The sequence below is a fragment of the Crassostrea angulata genome, chromosome 8, assembly GCF_025612915.1.
Source record: "Crassostrea angulata isolate pt1a10 chromosome 8, ASM2561291v2, whole genome shotgun sequence".
In the NCBI taxonomy this organism is placed as follows: Eukaryota; Metazoa; Mollusca; class Bivalvia; order Ostreida; family Ostreidae; genus Magallana; species Magallana angulata.
Window position 1 is genome coordinate 56828446 of NC_069118.1, and position 16861 is coordinate 56845306.

General features: G+C 31.2%; 1 protein-coding gene across 1 annotated transcript; it reads right to left on the reverse strand.

Annotated features, from left to right (window-relative positions):
* Positions 1–1505: 1505 nt before the first annotated feature.
* On the reverse strand, positions 1506–15054 carry LOC128161122 (uncharacterized). Its single transcript, XM_052824359.1, has 5 exons — positions 14944–15054; positions 13819–13900; positions 13453–13593; positions 2385–2509; positions 1506–1511 (listed from the first exon to the last, which is right to left on the reverse strand). Exons 1-5 carry the CDS (start codon positions 15052–15054, stop codon positions 1506–1508), a joined length of 465 nt encoding a protein of 154 aa, XP_052680319.1.
* Between the last annotated feature and the right edge of the window lie 1807 nt (positions 15055–16861).

The window sequence follows — 16861 nt, forward strand, 5'->3', positions numbered from 1 at the left end:
TTAATCTCATACCATAGCACTTTAATCTCATACCATAGCACTGTAATCTCATACCATAGCACTGTAATATGATACCATAGTACTGTAATCTCATACCATTGCATTGGAATCTCATACCATAGCATTGTAATCTCATACCATAGTACTGTAATCTCATAACCATGGTACTGTTATCTCATACCATTGTACTGTAATCTCATACCATAGCACTGTAATCTCATACCATAGCATTGGAATCTCATACCAAAAAACTGTGAGCTCATACCGTAGTACTGTAATATGATACCATAGCATTAGAATCTCATACCATAGCACTGGAATCTCCTACCATATCATTGGAATCTCATACCATACAATGGAATCTCATACCATAGCATTAGAATCTTTATCAAAGCATTTAATCTCATAGTTTCTCATTCGTCATATCATATCATAGCACACCTTAATATAGCCTAAAACATAATTCTCACTCGATTTTAATAATTATATTTTGCAGAATAAATGTTCACATTGCAGATTATATCATATATAACAGTAGGAAGTATGGAGCACAAGATTGATTCAGTATCATTGGATTTTTTTCAGATATTGTTCATATTGTGGGGTACATTATAGTAAATAATAAGTGAAGTAAGCACTTGCGTGCGCTTGAGGTTTCCTTTTCAAATACCTAATAGCAAATAACCAGTCTTTTGCTTCTTTAGTCAACGTATTTTTGTGAAATGAGATGATTGTCAACACATTATATATCTATTTTGATATCGATCAGACGATTGTTAACTGTTTATAATTTAATCTATTTCACAGGAAATTTCTAAAGCTTTATTCATTAATTACTAAAAACCTCTTGTAAATTCCGCATATAGACGAAGGACCAGGCAGAACCACTTAGTATAAAAATAGTTTTAATTGGACATACAATAACATAATTATTAATGATAATGAGTATCTTTACCAATGTGATGATCAATAAAAAAAGGCATAAAGATTTGCCTACCTTCTTTTATTTACTAAACGTGAAATTATAACCAAATTTGGTAGATATAATTAGGAAATAATTTCTTTCAATTTTATTTTTGAAAAACGTAATGTAAAACTTTATAAAAAATAATTGTTTTTCTTTTTTTTTTTTTTTGGATGACTGATGGAATATAAACTTTTGTATATTAACAAGTCCAAAATACCGCTGAGAAAACGTAAATCCAGCCACATAATCTTCACGTTTCTGTTCGGTTTTCGTTCTGTTCTACAAATTTTATATTTATCGTATCTTTTTAACTTTTAATAAATACTTTACTTGATTTGAACATATCCTTATTGTACTGATTTACAATTTGGCAAAAGTTTAATATAAATAATTAATTTAATGATTAAAAGATGGATGCTTTTAGAAACAGTAAAATGCTTTCGTTTGTGTTTTACTGCTTATTAGATCGCTAACATTGCATATCAAAATCCGACATCTAATGGTTAAAAAGGTATAATTCCTGTCGTGCTAGTTACCTTTAAACCTGCATGGAACACCAAAGAAAGCATTTAAATGATTAAAAAAATGTAAATTAAAAAAAATTTCACAACTGATTTTTACCGGGATTGAAATAAATATATAATAAAAGTTCATTTTAAATCGGTGTCAGTTTTGAAAAAAAAATTTTAATTATATCCGCTGATTTCCAAAAAGGCAAATTGTTAATACTTTGATGAATTCTCCCGTTCTTGAAAAATACTTGTAAAAGGACGATGGGTATTTTCCCTAATCATTTGTAAATTTTATTATATCCTTCTTTTTTATTTATATATATATATATATATATATATATATATATATATATATATATATATATATATATATATATATATATATATAAGCATTTACTTTAAATCTATTTATGTTTACTTGTAGACTGCAACGATGTTGAATAATACAGGAAAAAGACTAGCTATTGCGTTTTTGGTATTAACATTTATTTTTTGGCTTATTTCGATGGTAAAGCCTGGATGGTTGGTCCATGTTGAAAATTACATAGGTTCTGTCAGGGTAAGTTTAAGTAAAATTTTACCGAGTACTTTATTTGTTCTTTCCCTGTTAGTCAGGTACAAGTTCTCATTTTATTTCCCTCTTTCACTCCCTCTCTTTCTCTTGCTTTCTTTCTTTCCAGAGAATAAAATTAGACCACATTGTTATCGGCATTTCTCATTAACATTCATGACATTAAACCTTTTACTTCAAATAAAACAATGAGTTTAAAAGGCTTTCAGTATCAAACTAAACTGAATATCTTTAAAATGCTTTTACTGATATTGATATGACTAGAAAATCACACATATCGTAAATAAGTTTTGTTAGCTACGTCAGCTACGTAAACAAAAAGTAAAAAAATCACCCAGGCAACGATGGAGAAAAGCGTTCCAAGTCCACTTAGAAGAATTGAGTACGGAAAATTTACGATTGAGGCAAATATATTGTTGATCAGAGCAGCTGATAAAATCAAAACACACTGAAGAGTGGCTACAAGACACAGAGAAATTTGTTTGAGGTCATAAAAATTCACTATTTGATCTTTTTACTCATTAAAACTGAAAGACTACGACTAAAATCTACCAACCGTTTATTTGATTGTCCGATTGTGTTGGGTTTAATAAACTACGTTGTATTTCTGATAAATCTAGATTTTAACCTGTACACGCTCAGGTTGAGTAAGAAGAACAAAATTAGAAACGGAAGATCAATACACCATTAAAGTGTTGTATAATAATTATGTCTTTCCACCTTATGTTTTTTATTCTTCATATTATTGTTATACCCGCACTTTCTAAATAAAGTTCGGGTATATTGTTGTTACCTGTTCCGTCCTTCCGTCTGTTTGTCCGTCCGTCCGTCCATCCGTATGTCCGCCCACCCTCTGTCCGTCCGTCTGTCACGTTTTACTTTCTCAAACTGCTCTTACAATTTATAAACCAGCAAACTGAACTCTTGGAGTTTGATTCGGGGTATCATTTAGTTTTGTAAAAAGGTTTCAAAATTTCTCTGGTAGTCCTTGGGGATAATAATAATTGGTAAAAATTGACTTTTTTTTTTTTTTTTTTTTTTTTACAAAAAAAACCCACCTTCCTCGAACCCCCCCTACATATTCACAATAGACAAATCATCTTTTGGTATATGTTTTGGGGTATCATATAAATGCGCAATAAGGTATCGGAAATTTCAAATTTGCCCTGGGGGTCAATTGGTGGCTGAAAAATGAAGTTTTTTTGTTTGTTTTCTTTTTACAAAAAAACTGCTTTCAAAAACGTCATTTTTTTTCAGTAGCCAAATGATCTTCTAGAATATGATTGGGCGTGTCATGTTGAAGTGTGATCAGATTTCAGAATTATTTTTAACACAGGGATCAGTGGACAACAAAAAACGAAAACGACAAACAAAATTTTTTTTCGCAAAAAGTATGGTTTCCATAACTCCTCTTACAACTTTTGAAGAAGCTATGTCATCTCTTGGGTTATGATTTGGGCTGTCCTATAGATGTGCAATGAGATTTAAAAAAATATAATTTCATCCAGAGAGTCAAAAAGTAGCATAATATTGACGTTTATTAAACCAAGATCATAGAACTCCTCTTATGATTTAATGTATAGACACATATTATATCTTGGGATATGATAGGGACTGTCCTTAAGATGTGCAATAAGGTTTTAAAAATTTAGATTTCATCTAGGGAGTCAAATAATAGCAAAAATTGACGTTTATCACTCCTAAAAAAACTATAGTTTGTCCCAAGTTATTGCTTCCATCAATTTTTGATGATTTTTAATAAAAATACACATACCTGTGAAAGAAATACAATTGAAATCGATGAAAGGGAATATATCCAAGATATCTTCATTGAACAATTATTCCTTTTCACTCATAAAATTTCACAGGAACGAAAACAATTTTCTTACGGAGATTTGTAATGGGAAATGTTTACTTATTTTCTCCATTCGGAATACACTCGGAATACATCGCGCAATTTTTTAACTTTATCATCCGGGCTTTTTAATGACTGATGATATGCAAAAATCTCCGTAGACTTTCAATTTTTAGATGTGTATTGAAACCTGAAGCGGTAGAGGGGGCGTTTAAAAACAGATAATCTGGACATTTTTCATATTAGTGGATGAACGTAGTTTGAGAACAAAGGTATTTACAATTATTGAAATATCAAGCAAAAAGTGGTGGAAGCAAAAACTCGGGACAGAGTATAGATTCCAGAACTCCTCTTATGATTTAATGAATAGATACATCATATCTTGAGCTATGATAGGGACTGTCCTACAGATGTGCAATAAGATTTTGAAAATTTTAATTAAATCCTGGTAGACAAATAGTAGCATAAAATAAACATTTATCCCATGCGCGCGCGGGTATGATAAGGCAACTCTCAGCGATCAAATTCCTCTGATCAATATGACGTCACAATAAGCAGCATGATGTCATATTTTACTCAGAAACTTGTCGATTTAACTTTATCTCTAAAGTTTAAATTATAAAAACTACAGGCATAAAATATCACTAGAAACTCTTCTAACTGAATATACCTTCGATTTCTCTCTATTACGTATAATAATCATTGATTACGTCAAAAGCATGTTTAATAGAGAAGATCATGTCGGGAGACCAATCATCGGAATGCAGTGTAAACAATGCCGAAATAAGACTTATTCAATACAGATACCTAAGATTTAGATGAGTGTCAGTTAGGATATAATCAGGATAATACAGGCATGAATATTTTGTTTATTCAGCGAGTTTTATAAGGTAAGCAGATCGACATTTATATGACTTGACCAGCCTTTCCTCTGTCAATGTGTACAAAAAAGGCAAAAATGTAACACTACCCGAATATTATGAAAGATGACTTTGGTAAATATCAACGGTATATGACCTAAACCACTTAAACAGTGCTGCTAGAATCCTGTGCTTGTTGTTTTAAACGAAAAATACGTAGTATTTTCAATAAAATTATAGAAGCTGAGAGGGTTTCCGATAAATATTTACAATATGTATTTTATGCGATTAACAATAGGATTCTAGCAGTAATACAAATGAACATGAACTAATTGCCGATCGAATTATTGTAGCAAACATACAAATGAACTTCGGGGTAGTGTTCCACTTTTTGAATTTTGTTAAGGTATAAAAGGGATCTATTTTTAACTGTCACGTGATACCGTTGTACGGCAGCTTCAAAGATCGAGTCGATTCCGAAGTAAAAAAATAAAATCTTGGTGAACTCATTCACTTGGTATTAATATTCAGCACTGTTTTCATAAAAATAAACAGTTTTTAAATTAATCATAATTTTGACGGTCATTAAACTCGGAATTGCCTTAACCTACCACTGTATTAATATCGTTATAATTACATTGTATTGTGTTCTGTAGAATTTTTTTTTATTCTTGATTCAAGAGTCTTTTGTAAAGCTTAAAGAAACACAATGACGCACAAACCCATGATATTCTAAATATCGACTTTTTACATGATTTCCAAATATTTTATATATCATATGAAAAGATGAACTTGTGAAAAATTACGATGTTCAAAAGTACCGGTAAATAAATTCAATTAAATAGGGAAAAAATAATTAAGCGTAGCGCCAACACAAAAATATTGACTTTCCATTCTGCTTCATGACCCTGCAACATGTGAATGTAAATACATGACGTGGCAAATATCTTGGATCGCAGAAAAACTTGATGTCTTCAAGAATTAAATATCTATTACAATGAACAATTTATAGATGCATGTTTCTTACTACGGACATAAAATAACTACAAATTCAAATTCTTTTCTCAGGGTGTTAATCACACTGTAACTTATTTTTGACGAAATTGTAAACTGAAAGGTGATGACTTACAATAGGTGAAAGCTTCTTTAAAATGAAATGTTATGTTTCTTCTCATTTCCGTTGTTATGATTAAAAAGTCAAACATTTGTTGAGTCACCGTGTCACTTTAAAAAGTAACTTTAAAACCGTTAAATATCATAAATTCACTCCATTCACTTAAAAAATATAAAGCAGAAGTTTACGACTTAGCAATTACAATGTCTTTATCTATTAGGGTTCAAAGGTTTTTAAGGACTTTGTTCTGCTGATAATTGATTAATAAACGCTCATATGAAAAAAAAAAACATTCAATTCTGTTTTGATTACTTAGTTAAATTACAATATTTATAATATCTAAAATAAAGCTAAACTAATTTACATTTCTGTCCCGAAAACAAAACAAAATCGAGTCCATCAAATTTATATACATGTAGAAGTATACATAAGCAGTAATATTTGTATTTTGTTAAAATAAATTTATGATGTAATTCTTTTAATTGTGTACATGTTCCTCTTTAAATTAAAAAAAAAATAAAATTATGTAAAAATGACACGTGGTGATTTCGAACAATGTTCAAATTCAAAAGTCCATAGAAAATTACAAAACAAAAAAGAGCGAACGGACCTCTTAAAAAAACAAACAACAGAGGTACAGTTGTAGGATAAGGTGCCATAAAAGAGTAAATATCCTCTGCTGAACTGTCACGCCCTTTGTCGTAATTGGGAAAAACGGAAAAGTCCGAACACAAGTAGTTGATTAATTGTGGTCGAATAATAATTATGAAAAACGTTAGTCAGCATGCGACCCAGTGAATGTAATTTTTGATAATAAATGATATAAGCACACTGGAAAACTTTGCGCAACTCGTGTTATTACAAATGTCAATACAAAATTATCAACTGTGTATAGTTTGATTTTATTGTATAATTTGCGAGTATTTTTTAAAAAATTGCATCTAAGGTTGTTTAAGAATTCGGATTTTGTATGTTTAAAACATGAGAAAAAATCGAATAATTCTTGGTACGACTTAACAAAATCCGAATTATTTTAAGTACGACTTAATAAGAACCTTTTCGATTTCAAAAACGTCTTGACAAAAAAATCCGAATGTTTTTAAGTACGACTTAACAATTATTTGTAGTATGAGTTAATTTTACATTTAATTTTGTGCTATTTTCTAAACCAAGAACGCGGAATCAAAATTTCCAGACAAATCAAATTTTAAACCCCAATTTCTCTGTAGTGTATCATCCGAATTTAAAACGAATTTCAACGTTAGATTAGGTTTAAAAAGTTCTTTGTTTTTGCTCAATGATTAATATCAAAATATCGCTTAAAAAGTTATTATAAAAAGACTTTGTGGACCTTTTAGCCCCTAATTTGAAGGGCCAGTCCTTTTTCTTTTTTGATATTAAATGAAAGGTCTCGCAAATATAAACATATTTTGTTCATCATGTATTTACAAATTGTTAAACGTTCTCGAGATATCTGAACAAATGTGCTTTATGGGCCGACCCTTTAACTCCTTATCAGGGCCACAAACAACAAAATTTATGTTGTCATATTGTTGAGAACATTCTTCTTAACATTTTTGTTCGACATTGCTTTTCAAAATATTTCTCCTTTTTTTCAATATAAATGATAAAAGTTTTGAACTTCTGGCCCCTTGAAACCCCTTATTACGTGTCACATGACTTAGGTATGGTACTGTATAGATAAACAGCTCTATAATGAACATTTTTGCTTCTATAATTGATAACAAACTATTGTTAAGTAAAGATTAATTGTAAGAAGACTTTAGAGCCCCCTTGGCCCCTAATTTGAGGGGCAAGACCCTTTTTCTTGATATCAAGTTATAGGTCTTGCAAATATAAACATCTTTTGCATAACATATTTTAACAAAATATGTTTACATCAAAAGTAATTTCAGAAAATATTCTAAAATTTTGTGGAAAAATGTAGGGCTAATTTTCAGGTTCGGGCGAGCTTTAAGGCCTTGAGCAATTTTCATTAATGGTAGCAAGGGGGTATATCTACAAACATTCATCTATAATCCGTAAAAATTTCAAGCTTCTGTCTCGATTAGTTTTGGAGGAGATGCGTTGACAAAATGACCGTTAAAAATTTATAAAATCGTCAATATCTGAAACCGAAATTGACGTCATCAATCAAAAATTTTATCATATGTAGCGCCGGTGATGTTCTATAGGTCCTGAAAATTTCGTGGAAATCGATTGAATAGCCACCAAAAAAGAAAAAAGAAAGAGGAAGAATAATAACTAGAGCAAAGCTCGTTGCAAAGCAACGAGTGGGTCTTCCGATAATGTCGAAAGTAAAGCTCAAACTTTCTCTAAGAAGCAGAGTTCTTAAACCAATAAACATAAGTAAATAAAACAAAAAGAAAAAAATCGAATTATTTTTGGTACGAGTTCACAAAATCAAAATGATTCTAGGTACGAATTAGCAATAACATTATCAATTTCAAGAGCAACTAGGCAAATACAAATCCAAATGTGTTTAAGTACGATTTAACAATTATCGAATTATTTTAGGTACGAGTTAATTAAACTCTGAACATAACACTATTTTCTTTACCAAGAATGTGGAATCAAAATATCCAGAAAAGTCAATTTTTAAACACCTATTTCTCTGTAATGCATCGGTCGATTTTAAAACGGATTTTAGTTTTTCATTAAACTTAATAAGCTTTTATTTTTGCTTTTATGATTAATAACAAACTATTGCTCTAAAAAAGGTTACTATAAAAAGACTTTGTAGCCTTCCTGGCCCCTAATTTGAGGGGTCAGCCCCTTTTCTTGATATCAAATTAAAGGTCTTGCAAATATGAACATATTTTGTTCAACAAGTGTTCACGAATTGTTAACCGTGATAGAGATATCGGAACAACTGTGTTTTAGGGGCCGACCCTTCAACTCCTTACTGGGGCCACCAACAAAAATGTTTTAGGTATCACATTGTAAACAACATTATTTTCAGCAACTTTTGTAATACAATGTTTTTCAAAATATTTCTCCTTCTTAAGATAATATTGATCAATGTTTTGGACATCTGGCCCCTTGAAACCCCTAATTATGTAACGTGTGACTTTAGTATGGTCCAGTATAGATGAACAGCTGTACAATGAACATTTTTGCTTCTATAATTAATGACAAATTATTGCTCAGTAAAGAGTTAATATTAAAAGACTTTAGAGCCCTCCTGGCCCCTAATTAAAGGGGCCAGCCCCTTTTTATTAACATAAAACAAAAGCTCGTGTAAATCTTAACAACTTTTGCTTTACATGTTTTAACAAATTATCTACAGGTTAAAAGATATTTTGCAAAACATGTTAACATTTTGCCAAAAATTTCGGTGCCAATTTTTGACCTCGGGCGAGCTTCAGCGCCGTGCGCATTTTCCACAATGTCAAATACAGACGATCATCTACAGACATCCATCTACATATCCCTGAAAGTTTCACGTTTCTATACCCTTTAGTTTCGGAGCAGTTACGTGGACAAAATAGTCCTTAAAAATTCACAAAATCTTCAAAATCTCAAACCGGAAGTGACATCATCAGCTCAACATCTTATAGTCGCAAGCACGTTTTATGTTCTATCAGTCCTGTAAATTTAATGAAAATCGACCTAACAGTTGTTGAGTTATAGCTCTCGAAAAATGTCAGAGGAAAAATATAAAATAATAATAAAAAGAAACCGTAGAATAACAAGAGGGTCTTCCGTTGGAAACGGAAGACCCTAATAATGAAAAAGAATCCGAAGATAAACAAGAGGGTCCTCCGTTGAAAACGGAAGACCCTAATTAGAACTAAAAGTAAAGCAAACGTATGAAATTTAACAACGGTCTGTTGTTGTTTTTTTTTTACATTTAAAGATATATCTTGAAAATTTCGATCCCTTATTAAAATGAAACTAGATTTTCAAATAAAATGACATAATGAAAAAATGACAATAAGAAACTGTCAACCATCTCAAAAATCCATTTAAAGATATATCTTGAAAATTTCGATCCCTTATTAAAATGAAACTAGATTTTCAAATAAAATGACATAATGAAAAAATGACAATAAGAAACTGTCAACCATCTCAAAAATCCATAAAACGAAATACAAATTCAAGCAGAGCAACACCGACCTCCAAGATAGAGGCAGGGTCATGTGCCATGGAGGAGTGAGCATCCTCTGCCTACCGGTCACAACCGCCATGTTCTCTTTGTCGTAATCGGGAAAATAAGACCGCAAAAGTCCGTTGACAATTAGGTAATTAATTATGGTCTAACAATTAGTATGAAAAACGTGAGTCAGCATGCGAGCCAGTGGAAGACTGTGTTTGATGACAAGGTCTTTGTATCGACCATAGAACTTTCGAAAAGATGACTTTAAACAAGACTGTTGATAGTTCTGTTTTATCAACTTGTTTGTAAATAGTTGCCTTGTCTTAGAAACTGTTTACACGAAGAGCATGAAGATTGTGTTTGATGACAAGGTCGTTGTATCGACCATAGAACTTCCGTATCAAGTTAACTGAGAGACAAAAACACCATATGCAGGTGATGAAGGTGTTTTGCTACATAAGTAAGGAAAGTTGACTATAGAAAAATTGAAGTCAGCACGTTAATCATTAAGTTTTGTTGTTAGGTTACCATCAATGTCCATTTCCATTAAAATATCAAAATATGAAACCGATGACGCAGACTCTTTAATATCCTTTATTTCAAGTTAACTGGGATATATCAAGTCGACGTAAGTATGGAAATAACAATAATAATAAAAATATTCGCCTTTTAGACAGTTATATAATCTCGACAGCCTAGTGCAGTTTAACTTTTAATAAGTTTTCTATTTGGTCCTGCATAGAATGTTTAACTATGACCACTTGTGTCATTTGATTTTTATCCATTCATATCTACCTCCAAAAACGTAATTAATTTTTGATCTACATGTATCCATTTTCTTAAAAAAGAGCATGCTATTAAGATATAGGAAATTGTCAGATATGGAAGTTTTTCTTCAAAGAATACATGTACATGTAGCTTACACTAATGGCTTTGAAAACCCCTGTTCGTATAAAAATGTTTTTCTTTGTATTTCCTATACACGTAGGTCAATATTGTTACAAACGTGAAAAATTACTTAGTAAACATTGACACATATCAAGATAAGTTCACGCTGATAAACCACTTATTTTATTCCATGATCGTGTATTGTAATTTGTAAAAAAAATATGTATAAGTGGAAGATGAGAGCGGGAAATCTGCAATGTTCTGTGTCATGTAACCTGTCTGAGTTAAAGCGCTTAATAACACATGATTAGCACGTGCATATAATGAAATGTGCACCTATATTTTGACTTTTTTGCCTGGTGTAATGGTGCATAGAATAGCATCGGCCCAATGACGTGCATATTGACTCTATTTATCAGAGAGTCAATTAGTCAATATCTAAGTCATGCAAATTGCGATCGATGATATCATTTGCTGTCAACCAATGGTTTTATCCCTGATAAATTCAGAGAGAGAGAGAGAGAGAGAGAGAGAGAGAGAGAGAGAGAGAGAGAGAGAGAGAGAGAGAGAGAGGGTTGATTTTTTAGGAGGTTGAACTAGTCCGGTCCTTTAACACTTTTAACTTTTATAAGGATGTATTGTCCAGGTTGGTTATTCATATGCATTATTTTATAGAATTGTGTTTTATTTGATACATATAAAGAAATGATACAGTTATGAATATATTTTAATACATGTATACAAATACCAGCAACGGGTAAAGAAAAGACACCCATGCATGGTCCTGGTTTTAGATATGAAAAAATATTAAACATTTATTTAAATTCTGAATTTGAAAAATAAAAAATATGAGAGCAATACGGTTTAATTCGTATGTCTGTGACAAATGATGTTCCGAATTTTAAGCTCTTTCCTTTTATGTTTGGTATTCTTAGAACTGTGAAATCAAAGTTTTAAATTTCTGTTTCTGAGAGAAAGTCATAAGTGGCATTTAAACAACACATTTCATACTTGTTAAGCATTACAGAGCATTTGAATCTTAAAAAGTGTGTGTGTTTTATATATATATATATATATATATATATATATATATATATATATATATATATATATATATATATATATATATATATATATATATAAACACACACACAAGTACACGCGTGTCTGTCACCACATTGTTCCCAACCTCATTACCGTGACTGCAGATTGTCAAGAACGACTGTGTACAGTAGCCATAATTATATAGTCAGTGACCGAGTATTCAGACCTTAGGAAGTGTGTGTGTATATACAAGTACACTTGTGTCTGTCACCTCATTGTTCCCAACCTCGCTACCGTATCAAGAACAACTGTGGACAGTAGCCATAATTATATAATCAGTGACCACACATTCAAATCTGAGGAAGTGTGTGTATATGCATGTACACGCGTGTCTGTGATCTCATTTTTAATAGCTCGCTACCGTGCACTGCAAATTGTCAAGAGGAGCTGTGTACAGGTGCTATTATATAACCAATGGCCGAGTGCAAAAAATAATGTCAACATCCTCTCCTTTGAAAACTGTAACTACAATAAATTCTTTGATCAATTGATATGGTGTAAAATCAAACATTAGTTGATTAAAATTAATATGATAGCTTTAAGTTAATTTGAAAAATAAGAAAAATTAGGAATGAAATAAGGATTGCATGTTAACTTATTAGGAATTAATTCCTGGGGTAACTTTAAGTAACTTTTGAAAAGATAGATTTAAGAAACTATTAAATTAATGTTTATGAGAGTAAACTATCAGTTAAAATTCAAATCAAGGATCCAATAAGCCGCTCAGAAACATAAATATTTTAAAACTTATTAATTCTAAATCCATGCAAACTCTCTCTCTCTCTCTCTATCTCTCTCTCACTCTATCTCTCTCTCTATCTCTCTATCTCTATCTCTCTCTTTCTGACCAGGGCCGCAGATTTCTGTTCACTGCTCCCACTTCGCAGTAAGAGGGAGTTGAACATTTTTTTTTTAGAAACTATTAGATTAATATTTATGAGACTATATCATCAGTTAAAATTCAATTCAAGGATCCAATAAGCCGCTCAGAAACATACATCTATTTAAAAAAAAAATACTAAAATTATTTCTTAGGCAAACTTAAAAGCTATTGAAGATCTATTTTGCTTTCACAGGAAATTGATAAAGGTACAGTCAGGAAAATGGCTTACAGTGGGTGACAGTGGCGTCCAGGGGGTGACAGGGACTTACAGTGGCATACAGGGAATGTGTACAGTGGCTGACAGGGGATTTCAGGTTGTACAGGGCCTGTATACAGTGGCTGACAGGGGGTAAACAGGGGATGACAGGGAAAACACAGGTGGTGACAGGGAGAGACAGGGAATTTACATACGGACAGGGTGTACAGAGCCAGTAGTGTTAGAGTAAAAATTATCATATATCATTATTATATTTAAGTTAAAGGCAGACGTGATTGGTAATGTTTTGACCATCTCTCCACCTATGAAGGAAAATATCCAAAAACGATGAAGTTGTCTTAAATTAGATAAAATATATTACCGGCAACAGGAATGATGATAACAACAATAAAAAATGTTGTTGTTGTACGATTAGTCGGAAAGATCACCAAGATGCCAGATATTGCACACAGAATAAGAGCAACCAGGCTTTCAATTTGAAGTGCTACAGCTAGTTTGACACCTAAAATTAAGAAAACATCGTTAAATGATTAAACAATTATTTGGGAGATTAAACCCTACTAATATCAAAATCAAAGCAGTTTGATGATAATATTTTATTTATTTTTTTTTTAGGTACAAATGTTTTTGATTGTTTATAGCATTTGAAAACAATTATATCTGATTCATTTATTAAAAAACCCCCAAAAAATAAATGCATTTAAATGAAACAAACTGTTTGTGTTACCTGGGGACTTTTGGAAGATATCGCTGTATTTTGTGTTTTCACACTTGTCTTCGGTGCATACTTGGAAGTAAAAAATGCTGAACTTTCTGTTCTTAAAAGTAAATTTTGTTATAGATCATCATTAATTGACTTTTAATTACGTAGGTGACTTAGCTAACAAAGCCTTTTTGTTAGCTTTTATATTTACATATTTACAAATTTTACATATTTACGATGTGTGATTTTTCTCGTTATACAATTGCATCAATATCAGTAAAAGTATTTAACGATCTCCGATCTTCAGCAATGTTCGATAACTCTTAATTATCCGGAATATTTTTTATTTGTACCATAATTCTGCTTTTTATATAGGCAAATTTAATAAGTCTTGAAAGGTTGATATTACGATCAGGCATTCAACGAACTGCTTGACTTATTGGCTCCACGGACATCTACTAACTGGAGGTAAAGGGGTTCGAGCCACCGTTGCGCCGGTACAACCTATTTTTTTAATTTGATCTCAAATTGTATACGTTATTTATTTCATTATATTCCTCGTGGCCGGATACCATCAAATAATTTCTTTTTTATTTAATTTCATTTATAAATTTTGAAGGATAAACTAGCACAAAGGTGACTAAAACGACAGAACAAAAATAATTTAACCTTTTGACATAAGACTATAGTATGCAATGAAAGCGATTTAATAAGCATTAAAAAATTAGCACCCTTCTTTAAATCATTAAATTAACTATTTATATTATAACAATCCCAATTGTAAATCAGTACAATAAAAATATGTTCAAATCAAGTCAACTATTTTTTTTTTAAAGTTAATAACATTTTTATGATAAAAACAAATCTCTGAGGCTTTGAATCGAATAACCTTACAGGTACACAGTTTAGTCTTTAACTGAAAGTATTTGATGAGAAACTTATTATTGTTTTATAAAAGGTAAAGGCTGTGATTTAAGATGAGAAATGCCGATAACTAGGTGGTCTTCAACTAACCACTAGAAGAGAGAGAGAGAGAGAGAGAGAGAGAGAGAGAGAGAGAGAGAGAGAGAGAGAGAGAGAGAGAACGAACTTGTGCCTGACAGAGAAAAGGAAAAATAGAGTACTCGGTAATATTTTACTTAAACTTACTCCGTTATCTGGTTTGACCAACCATCCAGGTGTTACCATAGAGATAAGCCAAAAAATAAACGTTAATACTAAAAACACAATAGCAAGTCTTTTCCCTGTATTATTCAACATTGTTGCAGTCTACAAATAAACATTAAAAAAATTAAAAGTAAATGCTAAGATAAACTATGATTTGTTACAGTTATGTATCGGTTTAAAGATCAGGAATAAATACAAGCCCATCATTGGCGACTGAAGCATAGCTACAAAATACATGGTATATCTATATATTAGAAGGATAATATAAAGTTAACATATTATTAAGAAAAATATCCATCGTCCTTTTACAAGTACTTTTTCAAGAACGAAAGAATACAACATAGTATTAACAACTTGCCTTTTTGGAGGGATCAGCGGATAAAACTCTTTTTTCTTTAAATTGACATTTATCATATATTTAGCTCAAACCCGGTAAAAATCACTCGTGAAAATATTTTTTAATTTATTTTTTTTTTAAACATATAAATGTTTCCTTTGGTGTTTCCTGTAGGTTTCCGGGAACTAGCACGACAGAAAATTAAAATACATTTTTAACCTTTTGACATAGGATTTTGATATGCAATGTTAGCGACTAAAAAGCAGTTAAACACCGTCGAAACTCTTTTTACTCTTTCTATAAACATTTTCTTTAAATCATTAAGTTAATTATTTACATTAAAACATTTGTCCATACCCAATTGTAAATCAGTACAATAAGAATGTGTTCAATTCAAGTCAACTATTTATTAAAAGTTTATAAGATACGTTAAATATAAAATTTGTCGACCAGATCAATTAATAGAACGAAAACTGAACAGAACAGTGAAGATTATGTGGATAGTTTTACAATGTTGCAGTGGTATTTGGCGGTTTATATATAAACATTTATATTCTATCATTCATGTTTCCAAATTAAGTAGCTCTATATCGAAGGCAAAAGAATCTATTGACTCAATGCATTCCTAGTGAATGAAATTAATATATATTTATGCTCTAGAGGTTCCAATAGTAAATCTGATTACTTAGTCTCAATATTCTCAAACTAAACAATTAAAATTAAAAAAATAATAATAATAAAATAATGCTCAAGTAGTTTTGAGTATGCATTGATTCAATGTTGTTTTCCATACTTTGCGTTGCATGTTATTTAAATGATGCTTTTTAAATTTAATTTATGTTTTTGTATAAAATATTTATACTCACGAAAGAGAAATTTAAATTTCATAACAATGTAAACATGCTATAATTCAAAATACTGAGTACTCGATAATTTTCTTGCAATGTGCTTTATTTATGATTTTACTCACATAACGTTATTTATTTAATAAAACACAATCAAATCTTTTGTATGATAAGCACGCATACGAGAGTAGAACAAACTTTTAATAATATAATAAACTTATACACTTTTATATTACTTTCTGAAATTTTTTCCCAGTTTTTATTAGTTGTTTTAATAAATATTTAACCCATAATACCATCACCTTTTGTTGTTCCGTGAGGTCTGCAACGTCACCTTTATAAAAATGAAATGTGGTGATATCATTATTATATTAACTTAAAATTAATAGCCTTTTCACTACTTGCTTTGAAAACCCCTGTCCGTATGAAAATCTCCTGTCTCTGCCCCTGTCACCCCTGTGTTTTCCCTGTCATCCCCTGTAATCCCCTGTCAGCCACTGTACACAGGCCCTGTACACCCTGTAATCCCCTGTCAGCCACTGTACACATCCCCTGTGTGTCACTGTAAGTCCCTGTCACACCCTGTACGTCCCTGTCACCTACTATAAGCCATTGCATTCCATTGTACGTGTCCCTGACACCCCCTGTACGGTCTTTAACTGCTTGCTAAAGTTAAAAAAAAATTTAATTATGTTTTTGAGTTTTTTTTTATTACCGG

What these genes read in the sequence shown, in the direction of transcription:
- LOC128161122 (XM_052824359.1), bottom strand. Translation starts at nt 15,054, where the DNA reads ATGTTGAATAATACAGGGAAAAGACTTGCTATTGTGTTTTTAGTATTA. An exon ending in TGGTCAAACCAGATAACGGA is followed by an intron (nt 13,901 to 14,943) that starts GTAAGTTTAAGT and finishes AAGAACAGAAAG; the next exon opens with TTCAGCATTTTTTACTTCCA. An exon ending in TATCATCATTCCTGTTGCCG is followed by an intron (nt 2,510 to 13,452) that starts GTAATATATTTT and finishes TGTGTCTTGTAG; the next exon opens with CCACTCTTCAGTGTGTTTTG.